The sequence below is a fragment of the Protopterus annectens genome, chromosome 2.part1 (assembly GCF_019279795.1).
Source record: "Protopterus annectens isolate FY-2018-M chromosome 2.part1, PAN1.0, whole genome shotgun sequence".
Classification (NCBI taxonomy): Eukaryota; Metazoa; Chordata; order Ceratodontiformes; family Protopteridae; genus Protopterus; species Protopterus annectens.
The window spans coordinates 942,731,576-942,749,094 of record NC_056729.1 but is presented as its reverse complement, the minus strand read 5'-3'; the positions used below and the strand labels follow the sequence as shown (position 1 = coordinate 942,749,094).

At 40.0% G+C, this 17,519-nt stretch overlaps 1 protein-coding gene across 1 annotated transcript in view; it reads right to left on the bottom strand.

The window, feature by feature from the left end:
- Positions 1–17,519, bottom strand: part of LOC122794922 (probable ATP-dependent RNA helicase DDX60) — a 2,165,155-nt gene that overhangs the window by 920,899 nt on the left and 1,226,737 nt on the right. The window contains exons 23-24 of the mRNA XM_044063515.1: positions 9,530–9,636; positions 9,313–9,422 (exon numbers count right to left, since the gene is read on the bottom strand). Coding sequence (XP_043919450.1) covers positions 9,313–9,422; positions 9,530–9,636 — 217 coding nt within the window. The remainder of the gene's footprint in view (positions 1–9,312; positions 9,423–9,529; positions 9,637–17,519) is intronic.

Here is a 17,519-nt window from a genome sequence, read left to right as displayed (position 1 = left end):
GTGAAAAGGTGAGCCACCCAGTGCTGTGAACACCTGCTTTACTTGATGGTCACTGTTGATATGACATCCTGATCCCATGTATAAAATGGGAAAAAGTGGGTTGATGCTGATGCTGACTTAAGGCCAGTGGTGTTCAGAATCTAAGATGGCATGGACTCCTAGCAGCAAGATCATGGCAAACAAATAGAATGGTTTTAAATGACTGGGTTACCAAACAAGAGGCAGGCCAGGGGCAAGAGGAAGCATTTGCAGAAATACTCACTGTGTCTATGTTTTCTGAAACAGATTTATGTGGTTTGTTTTGTTCCCACTCCTATACAAAGAGGCACTGCCCCTGCCCCCCTTTACTTTAGTATCGTAACAAAGAGTCACTGCAACTTGGTATAAAAAATAATCTGCACTTTCAAACAAGTGGAATTGCCATGTCAAGAGTCACTGCAATTCTTTTGTGAATGAATGAAATGCTCCTCAAGAAAGGGGATGTTGTTGTTCTCTACATAGCCCTTAGCACCATATATGACACAGTCCCAAACAAAAAATAAATTTTAGCAATAGCAGTGAGTGACTTACTTTACCTTTGGATAAAAAAAGGTCTCAACAGTAGCACACAGAACACAACAACTGGAATCCACAGTGAAGGAAAAATCCCTAACAGTGACATGCTACAAGGTTTAATTTTGGCACTGATATTTATGAATAGTTACAGAAGGACAAGAGAAAATGATGTTTCCACAAAAAGACTCAAACATCTGTAGCATCAATAAAAGTGGCAACATGAACAGGATAAAAGGGGTCAAGATGACTGGGTAAAGTGAGGTAGCTTAAAATCAAAGTAATGAAATACCAATAATGCACCTGGATTAAAAAAAAAAAAAACAGGACAGACTATGTAATTTGAGGTGATATGACAGTGGTGAATACGTATTTTAACAAGAGGGAGGAGCATAGGGTGACATACAAGAGTGGAGGAAGATGCACACAGGTGGATTATATCCTATGTAGGAGGGCCAGTTTGAAGGAGATTGGAGACTGTAAAGTGGTGGCAGGGGAAAGTGTAGTCAGGCAGCATAGGATGGTGGTTTGTAGGATGACATTGGTGATCTAGAAGAGGAGAATAAGTGTGAGGGCAGCACCAAGGATCAAATGGTGGAAATTGAAAAAGGGTAATTGTGAGGTGGAGTTCAAGGAAGAGTTAAGATAGGCACTGGGTGGCAGTGAAGAGTTATCGAATAGCTGGGTAACTACAGCAGAGCTAGTAATGGAGATGGCTAGAAAGGCGCTTGGTGTGACATCTGGAAAGAGGAAGGAGGACAAGGAGACCTGGTGGTGGAATGAGGAAGTACAGGAGAGTATACAGAGAAAGAGGCTGGTGAAGAAGTGGGATTGTCAGAGTGATGAAGAAAGCAGACAAGAGTATAAGGAGATGAGGTGTATGTCAAAGAGAGAGGTGGCCAAGTCTAAGGATAAGGTGTATGCAGAGTTGTATGAAAGGTTGGACACTAAGGAGGGAGAAAAGGACCTGTATTGATTGGCTAGACAGAGGGACCGAGCTAGGAAAGATGTGCAGCAGGTAAGGGTGATAAAGGATAATGAGGGAAACGTACTCACAAGCGAGGAAAGTGTGTTGAGGAGATGGAAAGAGTACTTTGAGGGGCTGATGAATGAAGAGAATGAGAGGGACAGAAGGTTGGATGATGTGCGGATAGTGAATCATGAAGTTCAGTGGATTAGCAAGGAGGAAGTAAGGATAGCTATGAAGAGGATGAAGAATAGAAAGGCTGTTGGTCCAGATGACATACCTGTGGAAGCATGGAGGTGTTTAGGTGAAATGGCAGTGGAGTTTTTAACTAGATTGTTTAATGAAATCTTGGAAAATGAGAGGATGCCTGAGGAATGGAAAAAAAAGTGTTTTGGTACTGATTTTTAAGAATATGGGTGATGTGCAGAGCTATAGTAACTACAGAGGGATTAAATTGATCAGTCACAGCATGAAGTTATGGGAAAGAGTAGTGGAAGCTAGGTTAAGAAGGGAGATGATGATTAGTGATCAGCAGTATGGTTTCATGCCAGGAAAGAGTGCAACAGATGCAATGTTTGCTCTGAGAGTGTTGATGGAGAAGTACAGAGAAGGTCAGAAGGAGTTGCATTGTGTCTTTGTGGACTTAGAGAAAGCATATGACATGTTGCCTAGAGAGGAGTTGTGGTATTGTATGAGGAAGTAGGGAGTGTGAATGAAGTATGTAAGAGTGGTACAGGATATGTACGAGGGTAGTGAGACAGCTGTGAGGTCTGCGGTGGGAGTGACGGATGTGTTTAAGGTGGAGGTGGGATTACATCAAGGATCAGCTCTGAGCCCTTTCTTAATTGCAATGGTGATGGACAGGTTGACAGACGAGATCAGACAGGAGCTCCCGTGGACTACGATGTTTGCAGATGACATTGTGCTCTGTAGTGAGAGTAGGGAACAGGTGGAGGAGACCCTGGAGAGATGGAGATATGCTCTAGAGAGAAGAGGAATGAAGGTCAGCAGGACTAAGACAGAATATATGTGTGTGAATGAGAGGGAAGATAGAGGAATGGTGAGGATGCAGGGAGTAGAGGTGGTGAAGGTGGATGAGTTTAAATACTTGGGATCAACAGCTCACAGTAATGGTGAGTGTGAAAGAGAAGTGAAGAACAGAGTACAGGCAGGACGGAGTGGGTGGAGAAGAGTGTCAGGAGTGATTTGTGACAGACGAGTACCAGTAAGAGTGAAAGGGAAGGTCTACAAGAGGGTAGTGAGACCAGCTATGTTATATGGGTTGGAGACAGTGGCACTGACAAAAAGGCAGGAGTCAGAGCTGGATGTGGCAGAGTTAAAGATGTTAAGATTTGCACTGGGTGTGACGAGGATGGACAGGATTAGGAATAAGTATATTGGAGGGTCAGCCCAGGTTGGAAGGTTTGGAGACAAAGCCAGAGAGGCAAGATTACATTGGTTTGGACATGTGCTGAGGAGGGATGCAGAGGATATTGGGAAAAAGATGCTAAGGATGAAGCTACCAGGTAACAGGAAAAGAGGGAGGCCTAAGATAAGGTTCATGGATGTGGTGAGAGAGGACATGCAGGTGGTTGGTGTGACAGAACAAGATGCAGAGGACAGGAAGAAATGGAAACAGTTGATCTGCTGTGGCGACCCCTAATGGGAGCAGCCGAAAGAAGAAGAAGATACTAAAGGATACATAAAAAAGACCTTAAAAGGGTTTTGCTGCTGTTTGGTGACTATCAAGACATGTGGTGCCTGTAGCACTGTGTACATCTTCGTCTCAGTCATTCAGAAAGTATACATCCCACTTCTGTATCAAAGTCTACATAAAACACATATTGCCTTAGGCTGATGCCAGAAAGGATTAGCTGACTTTTATTGTTTGTGGCAGCAGTGTAAGGATAGTGACCAGAATATATTCGTAGTCTTTAATGGATGCACCAGTACACATATGTGGGGGATACCTTTACATTTATGGAAACATTCCCATGGTGCCATTAAAGTGATGCCACTGAGGGACAAAGTGGTTTTATTTGGGCCACTGCTTAAAAAAAGTTTGCAAGTTTGCAAAGATTTAATTAAACTGGTCCAAATTTATATTACATAAAATTCTAGGGAGAAAATGCAATGAGGTACTTAAGCCATCATATGCCATGATGTATACATGAACTGCAGCAAAGTACTTTAATGTGTGTATCCCATGAAAGGAGGAAAGGAAGGAACACTGCAAAAGAAAAGTGTTAATCAAGGGAAGTACCTTTCATAGGAGGAGGGGCTAAGCAAGAATAAGAAGGTCCAAAATAGTTGTGAAATTTAATAATGCACTGGAGAGACATACATCATTTCAAGTAAAAGGTAGGAAGCAGAAGTCCACTGGCTAACATGGAGCCACAACATGTTCATCTTTCTACCTACCTACACCGTGGTATTTGCTGCCTAGGTACACACAACTTGCTGTAACCTGCTTTCATTAAACACCCAGGTAGAAAAGCTCTACATAACACCCAGATGGATAATAAAACAAGATTACAGTTACAGTAGTAAGACAAGTGCTTTCAAGGGATAAACAGTCAATAGCTAAGTCTACGTCATTAAAGATAATGTCAGATAAAAGTACAGTTGTGTACACTTACCATAAATGTAGATGTTCGAGTTTACTCACTGTTGCAGTCATTACATTTGGGTTATCTGCTTGCAGGTAGCCCTCAGTCAGCCTGATTAACAAAGTATTGGGTCCTGCATCAGTTGCTGTCACTTCTTTCATGACGTCAGGTCATTAGGGGTATAAAACATGCAGCCGACACCATTACATCAGTTTTTCATGCCCCAGATGTCAGGTGCCCCCCTAATGGGGAGCAATTAAATATAAAAACACAAAGATATACCTCCAACAAAAAAGCAAATACACCAAAAAGGCTTCTAAGCATAGTAAGGAAAGTAGAGGCATAGCTAAAATAATTTAGGGGGCTGGAGGGAGGGTCCCCAGGACTGCAACAGTGAATACACTCAAACATCTACATGTATGGTAAGTGTACACAACTGTACTATGTTCTTCGTGTTTCACTGTTGCAGTCATTACATTTGGGTAGATTCCCAAAGCTGTGGTTGGGAGGAGAAATTTAGATAACAGTAGGACCAGCTAAAAGCCCCTGCAAGACTGCAGTGGTAAAGCCAGCTCTGGATTTAGAGAAGATTGGCAAATGGTAATGCTTGGTGAAAGTATGTACAGAACTCCAGGTAGCAGCTTCTAGGATGTCCCTGGTAGGAACGCCTCTGAGAAAGGCTGTAGAGGTAGATGCAGCCCTGGTGGAGTGAGGTCTGATCCCCTGGAGGATAGGTTTTCCATGGTGCTTATAGCAGAAATGAATGCAATGGTCTATCCATTTAGAAATGGTTTTCTTGGAAATAGCCTTTCCCTCTGCCCCTGCAGCAAATGCTACCAGCAGTTGTTCAGATTTCCTTTGAAATTTAGTCCTGTCAAGTAGAATCTGAGTTGTCTGTGCACATCTAAGGAATGCAGTATCAGTTCCCCTTTGTTCTGTGGATTGAGAAAAAAGGTTGGCAAATGAATGGACTGATTAAGAGCCACACTGGATACCACCTTGGGCATGAAGGATGGATTGGTTCTGAGGGACACCCTGTCCGCATGAAAGATGATGAAAGGCTCCACTGCCATAAGGGCCTGTAATTCAGAAACCCTTCTAGCTGAAGTGATTGCTAAAAGAAAAGCTGTTTTCCAAGAAAGAAATTTTAAGTCTGCAGTAGCAGCTGGCTCGAAAGGAGGTAGAGTGAGTTTCTACACAACAAAGTTAAGATTCCAGGCTGGGGTTGGAGCTCTCCTGGGTGGTCTCAAATTTTTGGCCCCTCTGAGGAACTGCTTGAGCAGTCGATGCGAGAAGAGGGGAGGTTCTGTGTTATAATGAGCTGAAATGGCTGAAGCATGGATTTTAATGGAAGAAAAAGACAAGCTCTCATGAAGCATCTCAGTTAAGTATTGTAAAATCTGAGGTAAATTGGGTGCTGCTGTGCTCATCCCTTGAGACTGGTTCCAGGTGCAGAATATTTTCCATTTTTCAGCATAGGATTTTCTAGTGCTAGGCCTTCTTGCCTCTAAAGTGATATCCATCACAGGTTTACTGAGGGATGGAAAAGGAGTGATCACGTAATTAGCCAGGCTGCAAGGTTCAGTGTTAGAAGCTGTGGGTGCAGAATCTGGTTCTGCTGAGACAAGAGGAAAGGAGTCTGAGGCAGGTGCCATGGGGATAACCATGACACACTGCGCAGGAGGGGATACCAGTGTTGGCAGGGTCAGTCTGGAGCAATCAAAATTATCCTTGGTTTGTCCTGTTTGACTTTTAGTGGTACTTTGGAAAGCAGAGGCAGAGGGGGGAAGGCATAGACTGATAGGTTTTTCCAGCTGAAGGACAGAGCATACACTTTCCAGGCTTGTTTGTGGGGAGTCCTTGTGCAAAACTTGTCCAACTGGTAGTTCTAGGGAGAGGCAAACAGGTCTATGTCTGGGCTCCCCCATTTGCTTGTCAACATGTTGAAGATCCTTGGTTCCAGTTTCCACTCATGTGGGTCCATGAGGTTTCTGCTTAGTCTGTCTGCCAGTGTGTTTAACTTTCCAGGCAGGAATTGAGCTTGTAGACGCACTTGGTAGCTCAAGGCTGTGTTCTACAATGCCATGGCTAGTCTGCAGAAGGGGTAAGAATGTGTACCCCCCTGCTTGTTTATGTACCACATAACAGTGGTGTTGTCCATCTTTACCATTAGTTTTCCTGGAAGAATGTGGTCCTTGAAGGCTGTCAGAGCATTCTGTACAGCTAACATTTCTTTTTGATTGCTATGCAGGTGCATTTGACTTGGGTTCCATTTGCCCTGAATGCACTTCTCTGCCAGGTGAGCCCCCCATGCATAGTCTGATGTGTCTGTTGTTAGGGTTTGGGCAGCAGGGGGTAGTGTGAAAGGTAGTCCCTTGTTTTGGTGGCAGGCCTCAGCCCACCAAAGGAACTCTAGGCGCAGGCAAGGAATGATAGGAATCATTGCTTCTAGATCCTGAGAATTTTGACACCATAGGCTTTTTAGATACCATTGCAGTTTCCTCATATGCAGTCTTGCATATGGAATTAGAAGAATGCAGGAGGCCATGAACCCCAAGGCTAGCAGTATTTGTCTTGAAGATAGCAGGGTTTTTGTGGCCACTTGTTTGAAGTAGGTTGTCAAATGAATTTGCTTTTCTGGCGTGAGGTAAGCCATCTGGGAAGTTGTATTCATGCTTGCTCCCAGGAATATAATTTGTTGACAGGATACCAGGTGGGACTTCTTTTTGTTTATGGTGTACCCCAGACAAGTTAGAACCCTTTGTACAAAGGCCAGATGATTCAAAAGTATGCCCTGGCTTTCTGCCTGAATTAGACAATCGTCCAGGTATGGGTATATTTGAATATTTCTTTGCCTACAAAATGCAATGACAGGTGCTAGGCACTTTGTGAATACCCTGGGTGCAGTAGATAAGCCAAAGAGCATTGCAGAGAACTGATAGAGCATGTAGCCTGCTTTGAAACGTAGGTATCTTCTGCAAGATTCCCTGATTGGTATGTGCAAGTAGGCTTCCTTTAAATCTAGTGTTGCCAACCAGGCATCTTTGCCTAGCATAGGAAATAGCTGGTGAAGAGTCAGCATCTTGAATTTTGTAATTTCCAAAAAGGTGTTTAGAGTAGACAGGTCCAGGATAGGATGCCGTGAACTGTCCTTTCTGGGTACCAGGAAAAGTCTTGAGTAAAAACCTTGTCCCTTTTCCTCTTCCGGTACCAGCTGAATAGCCCCCATGTTTAAAAGAGAAAGTACTTGTCTTTGGCCTCTGCTCACTGATTTAGGGGTAGGTCTGGCCACCCGCCTGGTGTTGGCAACGTGTGGAAGTGAAATCTGTATTCTTGGGACACTATATTTAAAACCCATTTGTCCTGGGTAATGAGTTCCCAGTTCTTTGCATGAAGAGCAATGTTTCCCCCCAAAGGGGCAGTTAGTTGATAAGTGCTTGGAAATTTTAAACTGAAGTCATTGAGACAGTTTACCATAGGGGGAGTCTTATTACTCCCAGATTTGGAAGTGGAGGCCCCCCCCACTGCTTAGTCCTGTTTGTCCCCTGGGACTGAAACCTGGGGCTTTTGCTGTGTCTGGGTTTGGCTTGAGAAGACGTGGAAGGGGCTGGAAAGGACCAATTCTTAGAGGGCCAGTGCCTACTAAATCTAGGAGGCTGAACTTGTAAGAAATTTTTAACAGTTTGTATAGATTTAGCTTTATCTTCCATCTTTTTAAGAACTTCCTCAGCCTTGTTGCCAAACAAGAGGTCCTGATTTAAGGGAGCATCCAACAATTTAGCTTTAACATGATCAGGTAAATATTGCTCCTTTAGCCAAGCATGCCTTCTGAGCACAGACCCAGTAACAGCAGCCCTGCAAGAGGCCTCTAATGAATCAAAACCACATTGCAAAGTATGTTTTCCAACTTGTTCAGCAGAATGCATTAAATCCTGTAATTCTTTATTTTCCAAACAGTCAGGAATCAACATCATTTTCTGTTTAAGCAATCCAATAAAATGTTGCTGATACTTTAACATATGAAACTGGCGGTTTAAAGCCCTAATGGCCAAGGATGCAGAAGTGTAAACCTTCTTACCCCATCTATCCGGCACCCTGGAGTCTCTATCAGAAGGGGTAGGATTTGTAGCAGTAGAAGCCTTAATGCCCTTGGGCCCCTGTGAAATAGTCTCTGGATCCACAATAAGATTTTTAAAAAGGAACTTGTGTGACTCAGGGACCCTGTAGTATCTATCAGGTACGTCGTGGTCAGGGCCTGGGCAAGGAATGCAGTACGAATGAAAATCTTTATGAGGTATTTGCTTTCCACAAGTAATGCAATTATTAACTTTTACTGACATCGGTTAGGAGCAAGAAAAGGTTTTCCCAACGGGGTACTTAGCTTTACTTGAAGACTTTGGTTCTGAAACTCGAAAACTAAAATTTCAGGAGTCGGCTGACTGGCACTTACGAACTGCTTCTGCTTCGGGCACCGCATGGCAAGAAAGACTGACGTAATGGCATTGGCTGCATGTTTTGTACCGCTGAAGACCTGACGTCATGGAAGAAGCGACAGCAACAGACGCAGGACCCAAGACTTTGTTAATCAGGCCGACTGAGGGCTAACTGCAAGCAGATAACCCAAAGGTAATGACTGCAACAGTGAAACACGAAGAACATCTAATCAGGTATAAATAAGCTTAATTACTAATCTCTACACCAATCATTGAATGGAAACATAAAATATTAGACAATTAATCATGGCCTGAGTCGGTGAAGCTTGTTAAGCTAAATCCAGTTGAACAAGAAAATCCATTAAACTTTCTATGTGGTTTTGCCCCCTCCTCAGTCCCTCATGAAAGGGCAATACCATGCACCTTCTCTCCAATATAACTAACTCTGAAGCTACCTATTGTTTGTTGCAGTTATATTTTCTATCAATTAACTGTCCATTTAGTTGTGCAATGAAATCTGAACAGGCTTTATAGAACTAGGCTGCAATCAAATTAACAATACCAGAAAAGTGGCCAGACTAGCAGACCAACTGCTTCTAATTTGCTGATAAATTCTGTTTAAGATTACAGAACCAACAAAATAATAAAAGAAACAGTGATTAACAGCATTTGCTTAAACAACAGAAACCAACAGCTATTTAAAAAATATCCACGGGTAGTAGGAGGAGAAGAAAAAACATGTTAAACATACGTGTTTTACGGTAAGAGCAGCACATGGGTGATAGTAACTGAAGTCAAAGTCGTTGCTTCCTGGAGTGCATATGCTCTTTTCCAGATCATTGTATCGCTCACTGAAAGTTACTGCAAAACAAAGTGGATTCTGAGACTTTTCTACAAGCACTGTATGATTTAAACATAAATTCACAGAAATATATAGATGTTTGTAAATGTCAGATTAACACACATACCTAGTATGACCCTGTATGACTTCCTCTTCTTGCGTGCTCTTGAAGCAAACGAACTTTCCATTGAAAGCTCTTCTTCTCTCCAGTATCTGCGCACTACATTTAGCCACCTGCAAATAGGAAAAAGCTTATTATTAATGGTAGAAACACAGAGCTAACAGTAATGTTATTAATGTACATTAGTTGTACATCAAGCTGTCATTAGAAGGAAAACTATATCCTTGTTTAACATTACGTAATAACTTTATTAAGACAGATATTCACATTCAGATGAGGAAAACAGAACTGCACATTACATAAGGAATACAGGATAAAGAAAATACTATACTGTAGTATGAAGATGGGACAGAAAAATTTGCGCAGTTTTACAGAATAAAAGTATTAGTTTTACATGTCTACACATTTTACATAAATACAAAGAAGGCAAGAAATGGAGAAGGCATAAGGCAGGAAACAATAAACAAGCATGTGCTCATAGTGATTGTTTCACATATTTGTTTATTTAACATATGTTTACCGGGAAAGTCCGACTTGGAACAAAGCCAATTTTCAGCACAGGCTTGGGGAGAAATGCTCCTGATACATGCCTTTATAATGTGGGAGGACACCAGAGACCTGGAGAAAACCCACATGAATGCAGGGAGGACTTGCAGACTCCACACAGAAGGCACCCCAGCTGAGTATCAAATTGGAGAACCTCTTGCTGTGAGGCAACAACATTACTGCTGCACCACTGCACCGTCCTGTACATACAGGATGTTGCAGTACCTACATATGCAGAATGTGGACTAAGAATCCCTGAAGCTATCTGGGCAAGACAATCACTTGCTAGTAGGAAAGACTGTATTCCTTTATACAAATTGCTTATATCAGAATCACTCTTACAATTCTTCACTTTCATGTTGATCAGGAACGAATGCAGGAATGGTTAAGGAAAGGAAAATTTAAACCAAGAGATGAAAGGTTATTATTGACAGCCCAAGACAGTGGGCTACGTACATGCTGGCTTACAAAGTCCAGTGAACATGTGGGAGAAACAGACAAATGTCTTGCATACAGAGAGACACAAAGTTATAAAATATCAGGATCTGCAGGCAGAAACGACAGCAATGTGGAAGAAAGATATCCAGACAGTTCCAATAGTAGTAGGAGTAACAGGACTTATAAAAAAGAATCTACAATTGTATTTAGACATGCTACCAATAAATGTAAACCCATACAAATTGCAGAAGGGGTCATTACTGCACATTGCGGATGCTGTGAAGAGCACTTGTGGCTGACATCAAAGACTGAAACAATACTAATTTCATGAACTTTAATCATACTTTGACTTAGGAATGGGGCCCATTCCCATCATAGTAGTAGATACCTAAAAGATTTCGAGAAATTAAAAAAAAAAATAGGGAAGTGAAGTTACAGGGGCTCAGCTGTGGATGTACGACATAAAATACTCCATCCAACCCAGTGCCAAAAGTCCATGAAATAGTGATGTAAACAACAGCAACACCGTTATTTGTGCTGATCATTAACAGACACATAGGAATAGAGTGGCACTTCCCACAGTGGAATGCGATGTGCAGAAGCACAACATCACAACCTCAACCTGACCCCCATACAGTGATACAACTAAGTTCTTACCAATAGGAACTGCAGCATTATCCAGTCTCTTTACTAGCAGAGTATGCTATAACACTCTGCAGTCATGACAACATCAGTATGACCTGTACAAATTGACCCTTGCTATGACTTTGGAGCACCATGGGCCATAAGTGTGTACATGGGTGCAAACGAATTGTGGCAATCTATGTCTGAAATATATTCTTATTCTGATATTGATATAGTATCAGCACAGTGACAATAGTGAAGAGTTATTGCTTTGTAATCTTAGGAAATGCATTTGGGAAAAAATGCATCAGGGAGGGTTTTTTTATGCTAGTGGAAAATATTACAAACCTCTTACACTTTTCCACTAGCATTTCAGCAAATGTAGGGGGAAAAGTCAAGCAAAGGATAAGTGCTCTGTAAGTAAAAAAGAGTTCCAATGCTTATTCTGTTATTCTAACAACATACTGCATTTTAATTTTTATTTTGTAATATTACATTTTGGGCCACACACAGGTAAAAGGGTGTGTGCCCACAAACCATACTGTCTATGCTCATTGCTGCCCATAGATGCATCCTCTTTTAACCACATTTGTTAAGTCTTATTACTCCAATTTTACTCAAAACCACAGGATGTTATTCAGAATACATGGCAGAACATTCATTAAGTTTTCACAGCTTCCACTAATAAGTGTACATATTATGATCACTTCCCAGACAGGTAAAAAAAGTACCTCTCTAACTTCTGGTATACGCTGTATGTGATGCTTGTCCTTGACAAGTGTGTCGTACCTCCAGTAGTGTGGAGAGTGCCGGAATGATGTACCTTGATCATGCATGCGAAACCCCTTTATGGAACTGCCGTTTATAAGTATATGATACTCCGCCCAGTACTGTTCCCAAAAACTGCCCCAATAGCTCTCATGTCATCATTTCCCCACCAGTACCTTTTACATCTTTATTTCCACCGGTCTGCATATTAATGTTCTTCTGAAATAACCATGAACTCTCCCTTTCCCATTTTTCCACTTATTCCAACAGTTTCTATATTTATGATGTATCATTTTCATGAGTATCCTCTATTTTTCCTGTTATAATAATCAAAAAAGATTCAGAATAACATGAATGCCAAGTATATAATATTAATCCTTTCTTCTTTTTCCAATACAACATCCCTTTCTATGGAATTCAGTGTTTAATTCCAGCTCACTGGAAAAAATGCATTACTCATTTTTTACCCTGCATGCAATTGTAGGAATTTCTGCTAAATTAGTTCCATTTTTATAAGAACTGAATTAATTAAGTATACCTTTTAAATAATAGACATAAGTCAAGATTCAGAAACAAATAGTAAAATGTATAAGTCCGATGAGCGATGGCAAGAAGAGCAGGGTGATTCAAACAACTAGTTAGAGCAGCTGCACAAGGCTGTGAAATACTGCAGCTGACATGGTATGTAAATGACCACACAAGGAGACGGAAATGTGCAACATTATAATTATTAGGGAAATGATGAATGCAAATTATGGCAAACAACATGGCAAAGGGATGTGAAAATGTATAAAAATTAAACAATAAGCTGTGACCACCAGTGTAGCTATACACCTTAAAATCCTGGTGTCCAGAGACAGAGACCATGCTAAAATGTTAGGGGTAGCAGCTGGATTAACAGAAATGCACAGCCATCTTCTCAGCCAGTAGCTGTAAAGGTACATGTCATTATCCTCCACACTACCAAGGGACCATCCCTTCATGACATGGAAATACTGGACCATGTCTACCAGCTTCTATATGGTGTGGACAAGAATACCATACAGAAGCAGGTACACATGTGCCATTCTTACATGGGATGAATGGAATACCCATTCCTGTACATGGCAAGGTATAAGTACCATTAACAATGCTTGCTACAGAGCACTTGCAGTGAACAACAGAGGGCATTGTGGGTATACTGCACCCATCTGCTTCAGGGATACTGGAGGAGCATATGCAGTTTTTACATACTGCAGGGGACGGAAACTACATCATATGCATGTTCTATGAAATAGCCCATTTGTCTGAGCTACTTGGTGCCACTATGCCAACATCATCACCATCATAATCAAAGCTCCACTCGGACACATGGACAATGACATATGAAATGTAAAGAATTCCACCCTATCAACTGCATCTACCTCATCTAACTCTTCCCTCCTACTTGCATTCCATGTGTTCCTCTCCTTGCACCTCACACTTCTTCACTGTTCTATATACCATCTCTTTACCATTTATAACACTAAATTGGTAATAACTAAGCAGCTGCATGGTGCAGTAAGCTAAAGCCATTAGTACTCCATAGATGGCAGCATTTCGATTAGTAATGCAGGCGCTGAAGGGGCCATGGGGAGGGGTGCATATCAGCTCTCCTATCTTTTAGGGAGGGAGCAGCGTAGACACATTACTATAAGCACTAACTAAGAACCATACACCGTAAACCAACGACTCTGTGAGAAGAACGTAGTCCAAGCACCAAAATGGAATTTATTGTTGTACACCACGAACCAAAAAACACAATGAACAATGAAATTGACCTAGGTTTTGTCCTGTTCCCTGGACTTCTTCAGAATAAAATTATCTAAGTAACACCCATCCTATATATATCAATGCCTATTGATCAGTAAAATCAATTAAACAATAAAACAATTAACAAAAACTTGATTGATTAATATTAGATTAATATTAAAAGGAAATAAAATATAAAAATGCAAAAATGCATAAAACCTCATAACCTAATATAACAAGTCAATATAATACTAATAAGGTAATATTATAATACCTATAATTGTTAAATTAAACATGGTAAATAAACCTATACCCTTAACTTAGCCTAAAATATACTTGAGCTTAAGTAAGGGTTTAATGGTTATATAATCATTGATGCCAGGATAACTTTGCGCATCTAATCTCAGTTGCCATTTTAGTTCATATATATCTAGAAGTATATCCAAAATCCTGCCTTGTTGATCACCCTTAATTTGTTGCAACACACAAAATTTAAAACAATGACCAATGAACTTTTGAGTGACTGTATTGGACACGAAACAGATTTAAATTATTTTAAGTAATTGGATTTGACTTCTGCCTTGTACGATGTTACAGAAACTCACATTAGTATGTCTGATGTTAATGTGGATTTTTTTGACGACACTTGCAATTTTAGGGCATGTATGTATACAAGTCAGAATGAATGTTGTCAGACAGAACAAACTGGTTCTGTGGTATTTAATATTGCTGATGTTAACAGTGAGGGTAATGTTTCCAAGGCAGGGGTACCTATTTTAGATGGAAATACTTTTGATGACCCATATGTGGGCATTTTGAGTAATCCAGTCATTATGGAGAATAATAAACATGATTTTAAATTATACAATTACTCTAACCATATATTTAATTCTGGGCATGTCAATCTTTTTTCTAAGGGTTTTACTTTTGTTCCGTGTAGAAAAGGAAACTTAGTTGATACCCTTATAGATTTAAAATGATTTGTACGCAAATTGAATTTAAGAGTGTATTTTAATTATGCTGATGTATCATATGATGAGAATATTTTATCTAAACCCAGTAAATTTAATCCACCAAGGAATTCTATGATAGCTATTTTTGAAAAAGTATATGAATTAGACATTAGGGAACATTTTAAACATATCACAAATTATGCCTACACGAATATGATAGATGAATTTTTATTGCTAAATGAATTAAGAAAATGTGACAACATACGTATAATGAAGCCTGATAAAGGTAATGGGGTGGTGATAGTGGACAATAATGATTATGTCAGCATTATGATGACTATGCTGATGGAAGATAACTACGTAGAAAGTAGTATTAATGAAATTAACATTGCCCATCAAAAATTGGATCTTATTTTGGAGGACATGTTGTTTCAGGGTGAGATATCCGAAGTGGATTTCAATTTTATGAGTAATCCTTACCCAATGGTTAGTATAGCAATAACCCACGCCTGGGTGTGGGTAATGCGGGATTTACCCACGGTTGGCACGGTTTGGTCCCGAGGGTGAAGCCCGAGGGACCAAACAAAGACAACCGTGGGTAAATCCCGCATTCACACCCAGAAGTGGGTTATTGCTATTATACTAGGACATTATTTAAGAAAAGAAATAATTACTTTTCTTAAATAATGGCATTGTATAATGCCTCTTTGCTGCCCTTCGCAGCTGTCTGGTATCATGACAGTTCTGATGTACTGCGCATGCCTCACGCAGTACATCAGAGTTGTGGCCAAAGCAACGGAGAAAGCAAGATCTCCGTTGCTTTTACTGTTCGCTATGTTAACTGGGTTTAACATGGCGAGACAGCTTTAAAATAAGCAATGGAGATGTCCGTTGCTTATTTTAAAGCTGTCTCGCTATGTTAAACCCATTTAACATAGCAAAACAGTAAAAAGCAAAGGAGCTCTTGCTTTCTCCGTTGCTTTTTTTTTTTTAAACCTGTCTCGCTATGTTAAATGGGTTTAACATAGCGACACAGGTTTAAAAAAAGCAACGGAGATCTCCGTTGCTTATTTTAACGCTGTCTTGCTATGTTAAACCCATTTAACATAGCGAGACAGGTTTAAAAAAAAAGCAAAGGAGAAAGCAAGATCTCCGTTGCTTTTTACACACTGTGTCGCTATGTTAAAGGAGTTTAACATAGCGAGACAGCTTTAAAAAAAAGCAACGGAGATCTCCGTTGCTTTTTTTAAACCTGTGTCGCTATGTTAAACTCTTTTAACATAGCGAGACAGTGTTTAAAGACTTATACTAATGGTAAAAGTCCGGGCGACCGGACCTTTTTCCATTAGTATAAGTCGATTTACAATGTGCACGCTGGCCAATCAGCATGCGCGTTTTGGAATATTAATGAGGGGTCATGGTATAATGGTATTTTTGGAATACCCAAAATACATAAAGGTTTGGATAATGTAAAATTTAGACCCATTGTAGATGGCAAAAGGAGCAAAACATGTTTTATTAGTAAATATTTAGACTATCACGAGGCCAGGATTGAAGATGTTTCCCTACATTACTAAATATTCTTGGAATTTTTTGGATAGGCTCAAAGCTTTGAAAACTAATAACAGCATTATTTTTCTAACTATTGATGTTTGCAATTTATTTACGGTCATCCCACATGACATTGGATTATCTTGGTTAGAACATCAGTTGGTGGAGACTGGTATATTTGATCAGGATCAAATTAATGTATATGTTAAACTTATGGAGGCAGTACTACATAACAACTATTTGTATTTTGAAGGACACTTTTTCAAACAACGTACTGGGATGGCTATGGGGGCTGCATGTGCCCCTATATATGCCAATTACATCATGTCCTATTGGGAGCAAAAATATGTCTTTGGTAGTGAATTTAATAAGCATATAAAATTATTTACCCGATTTTTGGACGATATATTTATTGTTTGGGAAGGTGATGTGGAAGTGCTTTATGCATTTATTAAATACATTAACAGTACAGTATGGTTTCTAAAGTTTACATATGCATATAATGTTGACACCATTACATATTTAGATGTGAGAATTACCATGGATAGAATACATGGTAGGATGAAATCTAACATTTACAGGAAACCTACATTTTCAAATTCTTACCTTCAGTACAATAGTTGGCATCCCAGTCACCAAAAAAGAGCCATTGTCAAGGGGCAAATGGTGAGAGCCACCAGGATGGTTAGCGAGCATGGTGATTTTGTGGATGAACTAAACCATATGAGTAAATTGTTTTTAAACAGAGGTTATCCTAAGGAATTATGCATGGAATTGTTTAATGAAATTATAAACAAAAGAGAAAAAGGTTTTTACAAACCTATTCTTAATTATGATAATACAGTTAATTATGAGACAATGTCCACAACACGAAACAATCTGGGCAATTTTTCATTATTATACTTCACCACCTTTAATAGGGACACTGATTGGCTAACACGGATGGTAAACAAAAATTGGGGTATTTTAAAACTGGACAAAAACGTGGGAGCAAGATTTGCATGTGGGCCCAAATTTATATACAAGAAGGATTCGTCATTTAAAGATATTTTTGAAAGATGTTCTCTTGTCAAAGATCCACAGACTAGTAGGAAGTGTGGGAATTTCAAATGTGGAAGATGTTCCACTTGTCCACATATATTATTAACCTGAAAAAATTTTATGATCAATAAATATCATATATCTATTTTGGGGCATTTTGATTGTTATGTTCAAAATGTGGTATACCTGGCTAAATGCCAGGAATGTCCATTTTTTTATGTGGGAAAACATGTAGGCATTTTAGAGAAAGAATCAGGGAACACATTTTGGATATTAAGCATCTTAAGTCTACTAATGCCTTAGCA